This window comes from Centropristis striata, chromosome 18, assembly GCF_030273125.1.
Source record: "Centropristis striata isolate RG_2023a ecotype Rhode Island chromosome 18, C.striata_1.0, whole genome shotgun sequence".
NCBI lineage: Eukaryota > Metazoa > Chordata > Actinopteri > Perciformes > Serranidae > Centropristis > Centropristis striata.
In genome coordinates, this window is record NC_081534.1 from 7,312,954 (window position 1) to 7,333,610 (window position 20,657).

The 20,657-nt window shown below is 38.7% G+C and overlaps 1 protein-coding gene across 1 annotated transcript in view; it reads right to left on the reverse strand.

The window, feature by feature from the left end:
- Nucleotides 1-1,261: 1,261 nt before the first annotated feature.
- LOC131990623 (centrosomal protein of 128 kDa-like) overlaps nucleotides 1,262-20,657 on the reverse strand; it is a 62,734-nt gene continuing 43,338 nt past the window's right edge. Inside the window, exons 18-25 of the mRNA XM_059355701.1 lie at nucleotides 20,439-20,498; nucleotides 17,611-17,803; nucleotides 13,047-13,096; nucleotides 10,947-10,970; nucleotides 8,241-8,318; nucleotides 6,566-6,679; nucleotides 3,887-3,995; nucleotides 1,262-2,055 (exon numbers count right to left, since the gene is read on the reverse strand). Coding sequence (XP_059211684.1) covers nucleotides 1,982-2,055; nucleotides 3,887-3,995; nucleotides 6,566-6,679; nucleotides 8,241-8,318; nucleotides 10,947-10,970; nucleotides 13,047-13,096; nucleotides 17,611-17,803; nucleotides 20,439-20,498 — 702 coding nt within the window. The 3' untranslated portion in view covers nucleotides 1,262-1,981. The remainder of the gene's footprint in view (nucleotides 2,056-3,886; nucleotides 3,996-6,565; nucleotides 6,680-8,240; nucleotides 8,319-10,946; nucleotides 10,971-13,046; nucleotides 13,097-17,610; nucleotides 17,804-20,438; nucleotides 20,499-20,657) is intronic.

Below are 20,657 nucleotides of genomic sequence, written 5' to 3' on the forward strand. Positions count from 1 at the left end.
CTGGAGCAGCCTTTCTTCTCCGTAGTTTATTTGGCATGTTGGAGCCTATTCATTCTTTGTATTTTGGGAATGCTGATGACTATTGTAGATTAACTATTATTATTGATTATAATTGTGTTTTGCTGCTCAGGTCCCTCCTCCTCCTGTGATTAGGGAGTGAGGACAGCTGGTTTCTTTGAGTCTGTTTTTGTTGAAGGAGAGAAGGGAGTGAGGAGTGAAACAATTTATCAATCAAAATACAAATCAAAATACATTTTTTATTCTGCTTATTGTTGGCAGTCAACCTGGAGAATATTTCTGTTTTTGTAAATAAATCCCACCACCTTTGGGTGAAACTGAAACTCCGTGAGTGCTAATTATTTAGTGAGTCACAGACCTCCTCCTCAGACTACTCTGATGTTGTTGACCTTTTTTTGAAAGCAAGAGAAGCCGTAACATGGCATGAACATTTAGAGAGAGCCAGTGTGACAGCAGCAGAAAGTCACCAGAGAAGCTGGATATCAGATATCAGTGTTTAATTTTTCACTATTTTAAAACGACATTTTTTACTCCACAATTTTTTTTCTGATTCAAATTTGGCTGGGTCTACAATCTACAATCTCATTTAGCAGATGCTTTTATCCAAAGCAAAACATTTGAGAGATCGTACAACACAAGCAAGGATGAAGTCACTTGAAGTTTTTTTTTTGTTATTCTTATTTTTTTTGTAAAGCACTTTGTGTTGCATTTTTATGTATGAAAAGCGCTATATAAATAAAGTTTGATTTGAAAATTAAAAAACCCTTAAAAAGTAAAAATGTAAAACTTTATATTTCTTTTTACGTTATATTTGATCATTCAACTCACAATATAATTGTATTCAGTTATATTTTTGACTTGTCTGCTAACTTTTCACTACATCTTGGCAGTTTTGGGTCTCCAAATCCTCCAACATGTTCAGTGTTGTTGGAAGCATTGAGGCTGTTTGCTCGACTGTAACATAGTGCACCTTTCCAAAGTCCTGCACAAAGTCTGCCAACATGCTGCTCCAACAAGATTAAACACAACTTTGACAAATGTTTACACAGCAGGTAGTGTGTTTACGTGTTTGAAGTTCAGCTGTGCATTAGAAGAAGGGACTTCTCTCTCATGTGCATTTACGTTGTTCTCTCCGATGAAGCATTTTTAGCAAAAAGCAAAAGATATACCAGCGGGAGTAGCTGGAATCTCTCTGCTGCTGCAAAGCAAACACTTTACTCTGAAATGAAGGGGACATCAAGTGTACTTTAAAACCAGACATTTGGCTGCATGGGGATTTATTCATAGTGCATATACTTTCTTCACATTTCATAAAAAATAGACATCTATATGTGCTTATTGTCTCCGTTTACAAATACATACTGCATGTCATAAAGAAAAATGGTGAATACATTAAAAGAGATGGTAAAAACATGTCACATTTTCATGATGGAGACAACACTGTATTTCATAAAAAACTACATATTGCTTAAAAGGCACCAGTGTTTTGATTGTTTAGAGTCATTTAGCACAAACACAGTGGCATGATAATAAGAGTACAGATTGGCTGTAAAGTAAACAATATTTAAAACAGCTGTAGTAGTTAAAATGCTGGAACAATGGCAAGGAATGTAACAGTCAAACTATTTTGGTTTATTTATTTCAAATCCATTAAATACATTCAGTTCATTTTCTTATAAATAGATTTAAACACTCTACAGTATATCCTTCTTTACAGTGTCCATCTTCTCTTTCAAAGTATTTCTCAAAGTTTGCTGTGAAATCTCAGTCTTACCCTTCTGCTCTTGAGCACCTTCAGTGATTGCCTGGTTGAGGTAGTCGAGGAGGATTAGTGTTGAGTGCAAGGCCTCCTACAGTCAAGTTGTTTCTTTGTTCTGGATGAGCACCGGGCAGGTAGAATCAGCTGTAAGCACCGTGTGTTTGGGTTTGTAGAGATACAGATAAAGGTTCACTTGAGGTTGAGCTAATCTGTGAAGGCTTTGGCCCCGTTGACTGAGGAGTCATCCAGGTCTGAACTGGCCAGGCGTTTGTGAGGCGCTGCAGAAAAGAAAAATTTGTTATATTCCCTGTCTGTCTATCAGCCAGTCACAGCCCAAAATGATACAGTACTATATTCCCTTTTAGCTTATCTGTCCTGCGACCGGACTGATCACCTTTAGATTCGTTTTGCATATTTATGACTGCTCAAGGCCCTCTCATGGTTATGGTGATTCATAACTTCAGATAAACCTGTTTTATATCTTCATTACAAATACCCCTTTAAGACCAAAGCAGTTCAAGGGCCTGTTCGGGGCCGGTGTCTAATCTTCAACCAGTTCTGCGCTTTTTTAACAGCCGGCTCTCAAGAACCGTCTCTCAGCCAGGAAAACTGTCAGATAATCCCCCAAGACCAGCAAAGAGTTGGTGGCGCTCTGGAACCAAACAAGACCAACTAAAATGTATATCATTCATTTTATTTTATTTGTTTTACTTCAATGTGATTGACACAGGCTCGCATTAGCTTACAACAAAGTCCAACATGAACATCTTATGTTCAGTGTTAATAAGTAACCGCCGTAACGTGATTGTTCAAGACGAGCGGAACAAATGTGCTGTACATGTCGTGTTTGGATGCCAATGTAGGCTCACAAAGCCAGGAGCAACATTATCATTATAACACAATCATTATTCTTTGCTGAGAGTGGAGACGTATACCGACATATACAATGACATAATGGCATGGCTCTGGTTCTGACAAACTGGTTCTGATGGTTTGCAAGTTGAATCAACTGCGAACCAGCTCCAGCATCAGCACCAGCAAAAGAACTAGGTTTGCGTTGATTGAAAAAGGGTTATTAGTAAAGGCACTTCCTGCAATCAGCTTAGATAAAAACAAGCCTTACTAGTCAGTACACTTCATGTAAGACACTATGTACACAGGGCAGTGCCTTTATGCACTCACTTTGTAGATGACCAGGTGACAGTAAGCTGTGGATATCTCACCATGGCAATTCAATTCAGAATGATAAATTAACCCATTAATTGCCTCTTTCCACCCACAGTATGGTGCTACTTTGTAAAAAAAACAACTAAAAACTAAAAAAAAAACATGTATAACTTTTCCCTATACTATATTTAAGATCCCTGTTAAGGGCCAACCTTCAATTCTGTAATTTCCCTGTTTATTCCCATGAATTTGCATGGAAAGTTTCCAACTTTGAAAATTCCCTGAATTTTGCAACCCTAATCTGCACTCTAGTGAGAGCACGTATTTAGTTGTTAATGGAACTTTTATTTAACAAGTAGCACCTAGCATTTACTGCCAAACTAGTCATGAATACATGTGATAATTGTATTGTATATGAACACTAGGTTTAAATAGCCATAGATATGTTTTGGCCGCTGTAATTCTTGGAGGTAAAACAGACACAAAGCTACAGAAAGTATGCTCCTCTCACACTGTGCCAAATATCTGTAAGCAGCTTAGGAAAGTGCTACAAGTGATTTTGGCTAAGAGCCACTGGCAGTGATACAGACAGACACACACTTCCAGAGCACTGATGGAAAGTTTGAGCTCTAGGTGCCATGTTGAAATACTGAATGGGAAAATGACAGTGCCTTAAGACTGGCACAGTAAAATTCATCATTATGTATATCACAACTTAAGCTTTATAATGATGTACTGTGCTGTGGAGTTCAGCAGTAGCATGGATTTTCATTTGAGCCGTCATTGTGCAGGTCTGTGCTGCTGAAGTACAACACATTTAAAAAATACTGGTATACGTTTTCAAATTATCTTGCGATGCAGAGATGCAGAAAAACATGACTACCATCAAAAGAGCCAATGGATAAGCTGTCAGAGCAGGAGCTTCAGTATATAAATACTCACACTGGGTGTCAGATCTCAGCGAGCTGCTCAGGAACGTGCTGGGGCCTTTGATAGAGGAAGAAAGAGCAGCCAGCCTCAGGCTCCTGGAAGTGGTGTCCAGCTTCTCGTCCTGGAAGACAGGAAGACAGGGAAACTGACACAGGTGAAGGTCTGCAGCAACACCAGCTGCAGTGTGAGGCTCTAATGCACATTACAAACCTGAAAAACTGTGGGGGTAAGACTTGATTATTAATTTTTTAGCAGTAGTAGGTAAAGCCTGGGGGGCTTTTTCTGAATCAAAACATGTTAGGCCATTGCAGGACATGTCAGACTGTCAGGTTTAACCCCACATTGTCGGACTCAATGGACCCATCCGTCTTTGTACTTGTCCAGACCAAATCATCTCCGTAATTATTGGATGCATTGCAATGAAAAGTCATAGCATGGCACTCAGAGGATGAACCCTAATGACTCTAATGAAATATCTTCACATCTACAATGAATTGCTAGACGATAATGCCTCGTAATGACTCCGGAGACCCTTTGACTGCCTCTAGTGCCACCATGACCATTATATTGGTCTACTGGGCCAAGGTAAAGGTGTTCCCTAATGAAAAGATGTTATATCGATTCTGTGAGTATAACAACACGATATTTGCTGATACTAAAAAGTCTGCCACGATTCGATTTCAATTTGATTCAATTCAGGGCACTGCCATGGAAAATAGTCCTTTTCAGAATGTGAAAAGTGCCGTAGCTAAGCTCTGAACTCATTTCCTTTTAGGACATTCATACTGATTCCACAACGGGGTAATATTGGCGTCCATTCACACTGCAATCTGGCATTGCGAAACGAAGTGTGAGGAGACAGTCGTGGTGTGTAACAGAGCAGCGGCAGTATGATGGCAAAAGAAGTGCACATCGTGCTGTAGAGATTCTACATACTCAAGCAAGGTTGCTCTGAATTTTGCTGAACATGATTCGATTACTGTCGGACTCAAGTGAGAGGCGTGTTTCTGATGATACGGTCCACTTCCTGTCTTATTCCCCGATCGTTGGTCACACAAATAACGTATGTCACAGATTCTCCGTTTTACTGGCTCTACTGGTTCACATTGATCCCGCCATGAACAGTCTCAGAACTGACCTCCTCATTACGCCCGTGGTACGTTCAGACTACAGGTGTAACGTCACAGAGGCATAAATGTCGAGACTTGGAATAGCAGTCTGAAAGGCTTTACAGTTACATTTATATCAAATCATAAATCTCAAGTACAATTTTATTACTGAGCTCTACTAGAGATAAAAAAAACAACATTGTTCTTTTTGATTTTAATAATTAAAAGAATAAATATAATGTCAGAATTAAAAACATATAAGATAAAATAGAGTATATCTTAAAGGTAATAACGTATCGATATTAATAATGTTAGAGGGCCAGTATCATCTATGCAAAGTGTTCATGACAGGTGAAAATATCACCTCATCACTATGTCAGCCTGAAGTGTGAACAGCTCTGTGTAATGTATGTCTTGCAGTAATACACTTTATGGAGCACACAGACTACACAAAATCAAATTCAAAGCACCTTAATATGAGTGTTGTGGGCCATATTTGGCTGCCCACAAAATTTTTGTTTGAACACCCCAAGAGATCTACAGAATGATAAAAAAAATTCTGTTGGGGAAGTGAATGATTCAAGTCCCTCTATAAACCGTGTGCACCCGTGTCTGATAAAAGATTATTTTACAGACATTTATTTGCTTGTAAACATGCAGGCACAAGTGTCCCAGTCTGAACAGATATTGCTTTAATATTCTGTGATTCTGTTGCAAGGCCCGCCAAGTCACTGCAGTCTCTTGAAGTTTGACACATATTACAGATTTCTTTTATCCTGTGTTTATAAATCATTACTATTACAGATGTCCTGTAATGACAGGACACGCAATGAGCCAAAAATGAATCCTGTCTGAATAAGGCTTTAGAAGCTGGTTTTTCAAGCAGAGAGCCACAATTACATTGAGTGTGCAAGCTGTTTGTTGTTGTTGGCATTGCTGACTCTGATCAAGATGGAGCTCTTCTGAGGACATTCCATCCATCCTTTTTCCTTAAACAAACCCCGGGTGGGCAGCAGCTATTAAGCTAATGCAATCGCCACTTATCACTCAACACGGGAGTCATTTGGCAAACCATCGGGGTAATCTGGCAGATTAAAACCATTTAAAAAGTGACTGTATGGCTGTTTAGGGGAGGTTGCAAACTGCTGATGGCAATCAGCTGTCAACAATGATGTCTTGATGGCTCCCTTGACTGCTTTATAGCACAGAAGATGACTGTAGCAATTAACAGAGACTGGTAAAACTCCGGTTTTGTTTGAGTGTACATTTGTGCCATTGCTCAAGCTTGTCCCACTCTGTCCATCTATGATGCATTACCAGCATGTGAAATTATTCATTTATTCATACAAGTTGCAAATTAGGTGCGGTGCACACATTGGCACTGGTGTGGGCGAACTAGACTCATAAATGGCTCTCAAAGTCAGGCTATCCTGATCCAAACGGCTGCTGTTTGAACAAAGCACTGCAATTAGTGACTGAAATAGAAAAAGTGTGGGTTGTTGTTTGGGAGTACTGGCTCTTGTAAGGCATTATAAAGCTCATTTTTCTAAAGTACAGGATTGCATCTGTTTGTGTGTCGTACTCTGTACTCCTGGATTCTGCGTTTGGACTCGTCCAGCTGGTGCTGCAGGTCCCAGACGATCTCTTTGTATTTGGTGTAGCGCTGCTCTACCATCTCCCTCTGCCGCTGTGACTCCTGTTGGCACAAAATGGAGACTGTGTCAATACAACCAACCAGACAGAAGGCACAACTGTCCTTCACCCTTTGGAGTTTTTTTTTTTTTAATTCTGCCTGTATATACAACTTAAAAAAACATTTACCATGCCATGTTGGTGTCATTATTTTCAGCACAATCTAAATAACATGATAATTATTTTTTCACTTTTGACTTACTGGATCAACATATAATCTGATTTTGAAAATGATGAGGGTTTTTTTTTTTACTTTTAACACAATCATGCTCAATAATAAATAAATAAAAATGTTGTAAATGTGAACACAGGTTGAAAATATAACATATGAGAGATAAAAGGAGGATAACATCTAGTTCTATATTTTATACTAAATATTTGACCTTGTCTCTGGTATCAATTGGCTTATCATCATAAAACAGAAAATTGCATGGAGTTTTAGGCAGGTACTTTAAAGGGAAGTTGACGGCATTGATGCTGCTTTGATTTTACTTTGTGAATCAATAAGAAGAAATGTGCTGGCGCTTTTGTGGATTCTAAAGGGCTAAGCAGACCAAAGGGAAAAAACAGTCTTCTTTATTCCTTCTTGCTATACAGACCCCCCAGAATTGCAAATCTCAAATTCCACAGTGGATCTTCAGACTAGTTTTTTTTTCAAAACTTTAACTTTTCTCAAAGAAAAGCGGCAAAAAATTGATTTAGTTATTCATGTATTTATCGCATTGTTTATATTTATAAGTACAAACTATTCCCATTTAATATTTAGGAAATATCTAAAAATAGTGATATGTGTGCAACTGAGTGGACAATGGTTGGCTGAACTGTCTTCAGCAGGCTGACTGAGACACAGTCAGAGAGTAAGAGAGAGAGTGTGGTGACAGTGTTTGGCTAGCTGATGGGAATATCTGCCAATAATGTCAGTTAATTGCACATATAACTAAGCATGGAGCATGAATGGAGCTCATCATCCATTGTTAATGTAATACTGTATTGTAAGAAATTTTCAGGTTCCTGCATTAAAATATGCGGCTGCTTGAACGAAAAATCCTGTGGGGCCTGTCTATATATCAATGTCTCTCTAAATAGTCTTAAAGTTCAGATTTTATGAAGTGGTGTTGCATTTATCCATAGTCAGTGTATTACCTACAGTAGACATAATAAATTCAGTGAAAATTTTCTCTTAGGAACTAAGAAAAAACAAATTTTTTTACAACTCTGCATGCCCATTTTGGTCAATTCAATGATATTCCACATTTTAAAGTTGAGTTAATATTTGTTAGTAAATTCCGCAATTCTGTCCTTGTTTTCCACATCGCGGTATCATAGAGCTCTGCTTTCAGTCTCGCACATAGCAGAAAAACAGCACAGAGTTTTTTGAAGGTGGGCAGGTTAGTACAGTCACGGATGATTTACAGAAATTGCTCCGTCTCCCCTAATGAGTGTGTGTGTCTCAATGTTTTTGTTTTTACTGCACCCAAGGTTTATAATTTAAGGGAAAGGAAATTAAGACCATCATATATATTTTATTACAAAGAAAAAATAATCAAGGCTTTTAGTAGACTCACCTCCAAATCTTTGAAGTTCTCCATCAGACACTGCTTCTCTGGAAGTGACTCCAAGTGGTCCAGGGCTACTCTTGTGTTCTGGAAAGCAAACAAACATAGAATCAGTTAATGTTTATATCTAAACATTAGTTCCTTGATTTGTCTGACATTCATATTTAGCCATTTCACTCCACCCATTTAAATCTGCAGCAAATACAAAATTAGCTGACTACTGTATCTGCATTTGTTAAAATCTTAAAAAAATATCCCAGAATAAAGCATCTGGAAGCAAGTCTTAAAATGAGAAGTTAAGAAATAGAATTTCTAAGGAGGATGGGCAAGAGGATAGTCTTGTGCTTTCATTTTCAATATCAAGTAAAGACTTCCAAGATCATAAATTAGCATGTTAGGGTCAAGCAGAAAGAATATAATGCAAAAACTAAAGAGCAAACAGAGAATTATCCTCAGGTAAATACTCAGGCTACGTCCCAATTCCCTTAACTGTCTCCACACTTCCCTCGCGTGTCTTTTACCTTGTTCCTCAGCACTTCTCATTTAAGACAGAGGAAAAGATGAAATGGAGGAAGAAATAATCTACGAAACACACATTTAGTGAAATGAGACGTCATTCCCAGCCAAGGGTCACCTGAAGCGGTGATTAGTGATGGCGGCTGCACAGCTGGATCAGCTGTCCGTGGGCTCTAACTGCTCTGTGGCGGCTACTGATGTCTTTGTATTTGCAGAGATAATGGCATGTACTACCAAAATAACAAGAGTCCATAGCTGATACTGTTAGCACTCTTGTGTTTTATTTATGTCATCCCACATGACAAAACAGTATGTGAAATATTAGCATATACTGTCCCTTCAAAATAAACTATGATAAGCATTCAAACATATGAATTAAAAAACGTGTTTAGACTGTAATTAGTGTTGTAATTAAAAAAATGCCACTGACTTTGAAAGCAGAGTTCATTGCAACCGGTTGCCACAACAACAAAAAGAAAAATACAACAACAAAAAGAATATCAATTATGATATAAATATTGGCCATGGTCTAAATACTCATAGTTCACCAACATTTTACATTTTATAGGTACGCTGTTGAGCCACAACTAGAAGTAGGGCTGAGGGGAATATAGTTAACTAATCGGAAGAAAAATGATTGGATTGGATAAAAAAAATTCTATAGTAACCTTACTATGCATGTAACTTAATTGCATCTGACTCCTGGGTAACAAAGTTAGCTTCCATAACTCGAGGTAAAGCAAAAACAAGTTTTCGGCTATTTAAGTTTATACACCCTGTTGACCTAAAGAATGCAGAAAATGCATCCGATCTGGATCTGGTGAAACAAATGAAAAAAGTATTATTTGCTTCTCTCTGTTTTGAATGTGATTTTTCAAAAACCCTGTTGTGTGCTGGAACTTTGCAACATGCATTTCGGTTCAAATGTAAAAATAAGTTTCGTTAATAAGAAAACTCCACAAGGCATATGTAGCACAGCATCTGCATATCATGCTGTTGCGTCCTTCTATCTCTGAAGCTATTTAGCCAATTACTGATAAACTGCAGATTGATTGGAATATACTGAAGATATGGATTAACAATGGAAAAGAGGATTATGCTGCAGATGTATAATTGATATCAAAGCTCTGCTGGCTGGAATCGAATCTGGCATGTTGTAGTTATTTAGTATCCTCCTCACCACTTCCTACTGGGACTCAAAACAGAATTTTTTAGCAGAGCTCTGGGCAGTATTGGTGTTCGCCTTTATGCCGACTTAAAATGGCATTTGTGGGAATGCACTCTGTATATTTGCAATCCAAGGCTACATGGTAACAGACACAATATCATACTGCTTGGTCAAGTCAAAAAGCTAATTAAGAACTTTTGTCGCACCACATTCAGTACATTCTTTGATTAAGTAACTGCTCAAGCCTATTCATCCCTCCACTGTGTGTTTCAGCAGCCCTCCCATTCCCATTCAGATGGAGCATTTAAGCTTCAAAAGAACCCGTTGTTACAAGGCGTCACGCTGATTGCTGCACTGAATGGCACACTGACATACAAGTGACACTCATTGGCTGATCCACACCACCCGGGCTGAGTGGAAGATGGGTCGATGCATGCTGCCACTGTGTTGTTGTTGTAAGCAGAAATGATTTTACTTGGTAGCGGTCCGAGGTGTTCCCTCTTTTTTCTCACGACAGCTAATTGAAGAGTGAAGTGGCCAAGCGTGCCACATAATTGTGATAGATGGACAGCGTGTGTTAGACAGCTTTATTTATTTATTTTTTCAAGAGGTGTAAAAAGAGCTTGGGTCAATATAAGTGTTCAGTGGTGCTAAGTAATTTCGGGCTGACATCTTATAGCTGATTAAGGGCGTTGGTGGTGAGCGTTAACAGCTTGGATGGTGAGGTCAATACTGTATTGTCAGTACAGCTCACTTCTTAACCCCATCAGCAAGACTTATGATGATTAACAGAGCTGTGAGCCTTGACTAAAGCAATCATTTCTAACCCTGCGTTAGCCTTTATGGGTTGCTAAACAAACACAGCCTTAGGTGAACCTGCCTGCACAGCTGCATCGAATCATAAAGTCAACACGACTTCTAATTTAACAACTCCAGGGCATTTCACACCTCCAAGTTTCTAAACCCGAATGTACATATCAATTTTTAACTGTACTTACTGAATTACTTTGATTCAAGAACTCAAGCCTTACCATCTCCAAATCCAATACACGGTCCTGTGAAGACACACAAGCACAATAATGTTACTTTATATGCATATAATAATTCAGTAGGAACCAAAGTCAATTTGTTAGGTGTTTCAAAGTGCAGGACTGAAATATTTAGTGAGGCAGGTTTGAACAATTATGTTCTGAGTCGTTGGAACAGTCTGCTAGATGGAAGTGTTGAAATGTATTATTATGGCTGTTCAGTTAATTGTTATTCAACCAGGCATTTGATTGAGAATGGTTTATAGACACTATCTGCTGATTTTATTTACTTTATTTTTTCTATGTTGTAAAATTTCAACCATGAAAATTTAAGTCAACTTTTATCTTTAAAAAAAAGTTTTATAGATTTTAAATCTATTTTATATTGTAATTGTATCTTTTTATATGAATTCTATTCTCTTTATCTATTGTCTCTGGTGCATTGGTTTGTAATTATTTTTTTAATTATTTAATGATTTTTCTTGTTCTGACTTATTAGTCTTCCGTAAAGCAATCTGAACTTATCCAAAGCAGTATGAAAAGGTGCTAAGATAAACTAATAACCTACTTATATAACCAGACATTTGGCCAAGAATGTTTCATGGAGCCCTTTTAAATCATTTATTTTATTGCATCTATTTAGTAAAATTTCAAAACAATTTTATTTCATTTGTTGTTATTATTATTACCAATTGTATTTAGATGTTAGTACTGCTATTATTATTTAAATATAGCTTTTAATATATTATTTAATATAATTAAATTCCCATCATGCGCATTGGCCTCAAATTGTACTTTTCCTGTTTTTATCTTTTTTTTTAAACAATTTTTCTTGTTCTGTTATATAACAGTCTCTACACACTTTGCAAAGCAGTTTGAACTGCACTAAACTGTATGAAAGGTGCTATACGAATAAAGTTAGTTTGATTGTTTGAACTAACAAAATGAGCTTGACGATGGTAAATGTTTACAATGGTAGATTCACAGATGTGTGCGTGTGTGTGTGTGTGTGTGTGTGTGTGTGTGTGTGGCAGTATAGTGACAGAAGAGAGGATTAGAGTGTTCCAACAGAAAGGTAACAAGGGAAGGAAATGCAGGAGCTAGGGAGAGTCTGTAGCACACAGCAGGCTTCTTATCACACACACTGACACACACACACAAAGACAAAGCGCTCTCGCCGCTCCTCCAGCTCCTGACTGATGTTCCCTCTCTAACGATGCATAAGTGATGCTATGCCTCTTATCTGCCACTCAAACACACACCTGCTCCCCCCTCCCAAACAGCTGCCTCCCCCCCTCTGCTTGTAAAGTGTTGATAGTTTGCAACAAGGGTACTTTCTTTTTCCTCAGCCCACCCTCCGACTTTTTTTTACTCTCCTGCATCCCTCACTCTATCTGTCTCTCTTCTCTACATCTCTCTCTCCTCATCCTTCATAATTAAAAGCTCGGCTGGGTCTGAGAGGGCTGATTAATTGCATGCGAGCTCTGGCAGGTGCCATCATGCAGCCACAGATGGGACCCCGGAAATTCAACACACAAACACGCACACATACACTCCTACGCAGGTATAGACACACGTTTGGAAAGAACAAATGCTTAGCAGACATTTTAGTGTGTACGTGAGTATGTGTTTTGCTGTTTAATGGTGGGTAAAGGGTCGGTGAGGCGCTGGGGGCCAGTCCAATCCAGACGAGGTGAGCTGGTGGCCTGCCAAGTGTAGATGCTGCTGTATTGAAAGACAGAGACAAGGCCTCTGGTGGCTTTTAAACTCCAAGGCCTCATGTCTGCAGTAATTAGCTACTTGTCCAAGCAAGGCTGCAAGCAGTCTGTCAGGCCCACGGCTGTGTACTAAGGTTTGTAGCACTGCATCACAGAACTGAGACGACTAGCCCAGCAGTTACTCAAAAGCACCCCAACAGATATGCAAAAGAGATTTTGAAGGCAATGTTGTGTATAAATAAAAATAGTAACAGCTGTCTCATTTTGGCAGAGTAGTTGAAATTAGGGCAGCTGGATATTAAAAATCAACTGTTTAGGGTGCAGATTTACAGACACAGATGAACAGGCAAACAGATAGGGATTAACAAAGGCATAAAATGCAAACCTGAAGGCTCCTCATTTCTTCCTCCTTCCTGCGACTCCGCTCCAACAGCTCTGAAACACATGTTGCTGTTATTAAGTTGAGTTAAGATTCCCTGCCCCAGTGTAAAAATTAGTATGTATTAGTAGTGTTTAATTAGTGTTATTCTCCATCTGCAGCATTTTCCTCAAAAGCAATTACTGTGTTCGAAATCACATACTAACATACTGCCTACTACATACTCAATGAATATGCACACTGCTTACTAAATGAACATTAATGTATGACCATGACAGGTTGTTTGCAATTTAGTATGCTCTGCATCACGTGACTGCACATGATTAACAGCCCCAGTGTGACCCGGCCAGCGGCTCTCGGTCTCTGAAAACATTACAGCAACTTTCCAAACAGGCGTCATTTGGATTAAAAAAAATATTCTGGCATATTCTAAATTAGCCTGCCTCAAAATTTCCCGTGTACAGTATCACATAACTGACAGCCACCTGTGTAACCTGGCCAGCTCACATCTCAGAAGGCGTAAAAGCAAATTTTCAAACAGCTGTTATTTTGATAAACTGACTATGTTGGTAATCAAAATGGTTAATTTCTCGTCTTGAATTACAATATATTTATATATCAGTTTGGACGATCACATCGTTATTGTCACAGGTATCATTTTAGTAACTGTTCTTTGTCTGATTGGCGCGTTGTGCTTCTCTAGTCTCTCCGAGTCCAAGAACAACGCAACTGTCTGTGGTTGGTTTACATATCTGTAATAGGGCGCCACAGGAATGAGTTCTTAAGCCAGGAAGTAGGTTAGCATTTTAGTGCCATGGGGTCTAACCTCTTAAAGTCAATGAGGATTTTGAATGGGTTTTTGTTAGATGTCTGAATTAAGGTCTATGGTCAACACAAGCTGAAGAGATGTTTGCGTTTTGCTGTACGACATAAAATACGTTAGTAAATACTCCCACTTGTGAATTTTGAGGTTTTTAGGTGTCCTTGTAAAGGCGGTTGCTAACAAGTGGCTAAATGAGACCACAGTGGTTGTCAGGGACATTAAACGTCATCACGCCGGACAGAGACAGGAACCCTCTCACTAGTCCGCCTTATAGCCTATAGTCTTGTTTTTCAGTGCTCCTGCAAACTCTTGTAGATTGTAAATTATGTTAATATACAATTTATAAGCTACGGATTTGCTAGCTTGTCAAAACTGCTGGTTAGCTTGTCTGAGACCATCTTAAACATAATGGCTGTGACATTCAAGTCATGCGACCGTAAAGTAGTTTGCTATAGCACAACGTTAGCTTTTTACCTCAGTCGGCTGCATTACAGCAAACATGTGTTTGCCACAGAGCTTATTTTCTGCAATGATCCAAAATCCAATGCAAAAATCCCATTGGCGAATTCTAATTAGACACCGTGGTGATGCTACTTCTGGGTTGGTCTACAAAAATACGTCATTTTGTTTGCTCTCTATAACTGGACAGTAAAGTGTCTCCAATCTAAACTGCAAAAGTGGAACAGGTTAAGATAACCATGTCAGTAGCCTAGCTGAGCTTCACCAGAGTGTATTCGGTTAAAATATATCGGTGTTGCTGTTTTGTTCTCTGTGTATTTTGCTGGCAGTCCAATGCGTTTCATGTTGAACGATCGCTGTGCCAGACTCCTTTTATAAAAAACCCTTTTAAATGCTACTTTGCTTTTTTCAGCAACCGGTCATCTGGTAGGTTAGGAGGCAATTTGGCCCTGTGAGCTCTGAATAATTTGGCATGCACTTAACTCAACACTCATAATTTTGTTTTAATGAAAACTCAACTTGCTCCTGGGGTTATTCACCATTGTTTCAGAAGACGGAAATAATGAGAGTTACAGGTGAACTTGATTTGAAAGTGACATGTACTCTTTTTTTAAAATCAGTGTTGTGCAGTCAATCTAGCTTATGCCAATGTGAGGAGTGGTTTTAATAGCATAGTAATAGACTGATAAATATTTGAAAAAGTAACTGCTAAATATTTCAAGAAACTTTAAAGTGTTATATCTGTCAATGGAATTTGGTGTGGTGGTAAAACGAGTGTTTAGCTGTCTTAGTACCACATCCAGTCACTCAATATTAATATGACTTGACTCAGAATCGGAGGCAGAACATCTTAACCTGGGGCATCCCACAATAATCAGTCTTACCAATTTGCAATCAATGAGGTATGAAAAATAGACTCAGCTTACCAGTGAAGAAACAAATAACAGTGGTTTGGTCATGTGATGAATGTTACTTATGCCAGTATGTCAGATCGAATGCTGCTATTGGATCATTTTTACCCAAACAGGTTGAGGAAAGACAAACTCTGTTTGTGTTTGTGTTTCAATGCAACACCAAATTGTTTTTTAATTACAATCACTGGTTGTTTGCTTAATGAGGTGTTAAATCAAAGGAATAACTCTTATTTTATTTAGCAATGGAATCTTATTAAGCAAATGTCACAATATTTACCCAAGTTTACTCTGCTTGGCATTTTGCCGAGCAGAATAAGCTTTGTGCAAACTGTTTTAATGAAATGTTGGAAGCACATTATGGAAATAATAAAAAGTAAGAAAATGTTTTAAAGTACTATATTGGTATTAATCATTGTGAAATATAATCATAAAGTATTATTATTCCAATAACTAACACTTACTGCACAGACTTCTGTGTTAATTTTGTATTGTTTTGATTAACTGTTCACCATTTATGACAGATTCATACATTGCTCAGCCAATAGGAAATGAGGATCAGAAAGAAATCATCACCCACCTGGACAACACCGTGGTAGCGACCTGTCAATCCAAAGGTAGCAACAAACTGAAGCACACCCTGCTTTAACACTTAAAACCATAAACTAGTCGGGATGATGTTTGCTGAGGTAATAAGTAAAGCGACGAGTACAGTCATTTTCTCACTGACTTCTACACAATCTGACATTTTTCCTGACATGAAGTGTACAGACGAGACGTAGTAGTGGCAGTCTATTGCTGCCAGTGTTCTCTTTGCTGACTCACACCTTAAAACGTGGGGTAGGTCCAGAAGGACTGTTATCTAGATATGCAGTAGAGACTTGTTTCAAAAGGCAAGACCAACAGAGAGCACTGTGCAAGTGATGAAATCTATGAAAAAAATTCACAGACTAAAACCTCAATCTGACAGTAATAAATTCACTGTGAGACAATTACTGTATATCACACAAGGGCTCTGAAGAAAGCTGGTATTTATAGTAAATCTACTGAGGTGAAAGGTATGTATAAGGAAAATAAATCTCATGAGAATACATTCCCTGTTGATAATATAATTTGGCAGCAAAAAAAAAATCTGTTGTGTTGGGTTCAGGTAAACATGGATATAATTAGTATTTGCCACACTGCATAGTTTGAATGTATTTTTGCAAATGCATCGTGTCATTACTGCTCATCATAATGTACATATCCATGCATGGTAGGGATTTTTTATATCTTGTTTTGCTCTGCAGAAATACAAGACTTACACTGAGCAACCACATTACTGAGACGCCATACTCAAAGCACAGCTGATAAAATCTTAATTTGCACGCCTTCAACTCAAATAACCGCATCTTGTAGCTGTTGTGACACACACTCTTAGGTCTAATTACTTAAGAGACCATATCAGTGCTTCTGCCTGCAGTGGAGACAAGACTACTTCTGTCAAATGGCTGATTGGGTCTAAAGACAGAGCGAAGTGGGTTTCTAAAGGGGCTCCAGGGATGAGGCTGCATCTTCGGATGGTGCAATGCTACCGCTATACCCAAACAACAGAATGAAACGATGGACAGTACGGACGGTCTCGGTCTTCCATCTTCCTGTCCATGTCTGACTAATCCTCGCTCTATGGTCTCACTGCGTCTTTTAACTCTCTTTCTCTCTGTTAATGGAACCCAAATTAGGCCCCATTTCCCTGCATTGTTCAGATGAAGAGCTAAAAACAAGTTGTTCTTCCTCCGGCAGTTACAGCTCATTAGGAGGAATTCAGTCAAAAATGGGACCCGGGACGGGAAAAACAAGTCCATTTTCCACAGGAGTTCTCAAAGTTCACACGCATTAAGATGCTTTCTCAAACATTTGTTATCATAAACAGACAGGCCAGTGTGCGCGGTATAATAAACAATGCATCAGACACAGAGGAACAGGCACAGACAGGCATCTTAACAAGCATCCGTTACAACACGACATACAGAAACTGCTCGGTGACTAAAACCCTTCAGAAATATGCAGACATTTAATTTTTAATTGCTTTCAATGATGTCGTGATTAAATTAGGAAAGGAAACAGAAAGTCAGTGTCTGACCAGATTCAAGTATTACTCCAATAGTTAATACTGTTTTTAATCAGGCATTAGCTGCCTCATAAGGAACACATGGCCTGATTAGTTCCACATGATGCTGTGCTGTTGGCTTTGCTTTGATGACTGTAGTACTACTGGTAAGATTAAAAAAAAATAACACCACATATATTCGTACCTACTCTTTTCTCTCACTTGCTTCCAAAGCATAAATGGAATTAACCTGATGGTATTTTTTTTTATTAAATACTGTTTATGTACCTCTCTTTTCAGTGCTGAGGGAGTGCAGCAGCTTCTCCTGTTGGTCCAGGCGCTGTAGGAGAACCTCCTGCTCTGAGTCCCGACTCTGCCTCAGGGCCTTCAACTGATCCCTGGTCTGTTGTTGCTGCTTCCTCGAGCGCTGTTCTCTTGTGCTGAAATCCCGCACCTCCTCACACAGCCAGCGTATCTTGATCTGGTTGGTTAAATAATAAAAAAATCAATGGGTTTAAGTATGGTGGGATTTACTGGTTCTTATAGTTTTAAGGGGATCAGGGCATTAAACCATATAGGTTTTAAGACAAGACTCAGTAGGGAAAAGTTATTTTCCTTACGTAACAGCACATACAGTACTGTACTGCCATTAGTTTTCTGACATAGAAGTCTGCAATGTAACCAGGGCAACGAAACATAAGTAAGTCACCAATTTAAGTAACTGATATTTAATCTCTTTGCCCCTTTTACACCAAGGCAGTTCGAGGGCTGGTTCAGAGCTGGTGCCTAATCTCAAAATTAATTTCGCATTTCAACAGCCAAAGAACCAGCTCTCGTCCAAGAAAACCGGTTTCAGAATGGCACCAACTCTTTGCTAGTGTGGAACCACAAACCACTTATGTCAGGGGCTGGGAAGGAATTATCATGACCAACAACTTCAAGACTTTCTTAAATTAATTATAATGCTTTATCTGCTTTTATGCTTGAGGTTGGCGCTAGTGTTTCTGGGAAAGCTGAGACGTATACAGGCATATACACTGTTGTAATGACGTGGCTCTCTAGCCTGTGGAAAAACAGGCCCTGAGAAATTTCAACCAACTGTGAACCAGCACCAGCCCAGTACTAGAACTAGGTACGTGTTGTTGAAAAGGGGGTATTAGAGACAAGTGACAAAAAAAGTACTCTAGTGATCCATTTCCTGTCTGATGTAAGGCTAAATTCAGACTAATACAATTTGTTTGTTAAGACCATAGACTGGCTACACTGCTGACACGTCTGTCCTATACAGAAACGTAAGTAGCTAGATAACTAATGAGCCAGATGCTAAATGAGCAAAATTTAACAATTTATTGCTTCATCCAATACTCTTCTCACAAAGTGGGAAAAGACATTGCTTATGTCAGATGACATGTCAGTGACAACCTTTTGTGGCTCAATTACTTTAACCAGTGTAGCATGAAAGCATGGTAGAATTAGCAAGCTAGCCAGCCATCTGCTAGTTGGCGAACTATTTGGCTTCTTATTCTGCCATGCATTCATGCTACACTGTTTGCAGAAAATGAGCAGCAGACTGGTGACAGCACTCCGCCTCTATGTCCACCGCTGGTAGACTACTTTGCTAGATTGCTAACTCGTTAGCCATCCATCTATCTCCATCACTCTCCTCCCAGTGCAGTAGTCGTTGTGCTATCTGCACAGGAGTGGGCACATTTTAGGTAGTTAGCCATTTTAGAGCGTTCAGACTGAAATGCAGCTGTAGAAATCCCATTGAACTGGCATTTCAAACAACCTCAAGATGTGGTTTGGATCCGATTTGCTAAAATCAATGTTCTAAAATCAATCTGGATACAATCTATAAAAAAATTAATTTGGTCTGGCAGACTGAACAAGGCAAAGATGGGGGGCATACCATGTGTTTAAAGTGCATGGAGAATGTAAGGAATTCTGTTCTCCCTTATTTTTCTCCAGTTCTGTTTAATCTGCAAGTTTATAATTCTCTTGAAATCTCTCTGAACACACAATATAATCTATCATTATTTTGTCATTTTGACCTTGCTGTATATCCCAAGTTCAGATAGGAACACAGTCTTAATGAGTGTGTTAAAAGCTCAGGGAAAATACAATGGCCCAATCAAAGTAGTGTGGTGCATACTGACAGTGCAACTGGGAATGTAAATAAATTGACAGTGTTTCATACAAAGGGTTGTTATGACCTTACTAAATGGTTAAATGGGTATTCTAACTGTGCTCTATAAGCCTGTAAATCATACCTAGATTTTACAAACATAAAAACTGCTAACTGGGGAGCTAATTATCTCTCTTGTTCTCCAGTGGTTTATTCTTGTAAATGCATAGTGCTCTGAAAGCACTTCTGACAGGAGATATACATTATGGTGATAAACACTATGAATTGTGCAAACACATTTTAACAAAGTATCATGCATCACCGCCACAGCCATAATTACATGTTTCTTTTGGAAAGTACATCATTGCAATACTAAATGGGAACTGATTTGTCTTGGAAAGAAGCCAAGCGGCAACATTACTGCAAAAGACAGGAAGACAACAACAACAGGAAGAAAACACATTGAAGAGAAACGGCATTACAGAATTTCATTAGTTATAATAACACGTTAACCACGATGCTGGCTTAAGAGGAATGAAAGCCAGTGAAATCATGAACTATAACTGAACTTCGAAGGGCAGTGCAATTTACAATCGTCCTTGCCTTTGTCGTTACTATGGAAAGACATTCTGTCAAAAATTCCAGAAATTCACAGTTTCTTTATGATCACTGCTGACACACACATCAGTGCTCTGCTGTGTAAACGGGCTTCTTCAACAAAAAATGTATCTTTTTCTGAGATGGTATGCCATGGTAACCATATAAGGTTTGTACAATCATTTTAAGTTTGCAAAGTCCAGATCAGACTGAATACATATATTCTATGCTATTGTCACTAATCTTCTATATAGTGGAGGCCTGAAATGAGTGTGACATTTATGGTTATAGTGTGACTGAAATGTTTAATCTTGTATTTCTCAATTATATAATTGATTATTTAGGCAAATCCCTGGTAAGGAAGGCAGCACAGCTGCATGTAATAATTTGATACCTTTGTCTCAGCCAGCCAGCGGTGGGGGTCTGTCACTAATCCAGGTTTCTGGGAGATCGCCTGTTAAAACAGAAGAGAGATTAATACAACTGTGAGCAGCCTTTGTGAGCATTTATACAAAACATCTGTTCTTCAAAAAGAACTACACTGGAGAGGAATGAAAATCTAAGCAATTGCAGGTGGAACGCTGTCTAAAACGTGAATAAAACAGAGTGTGAA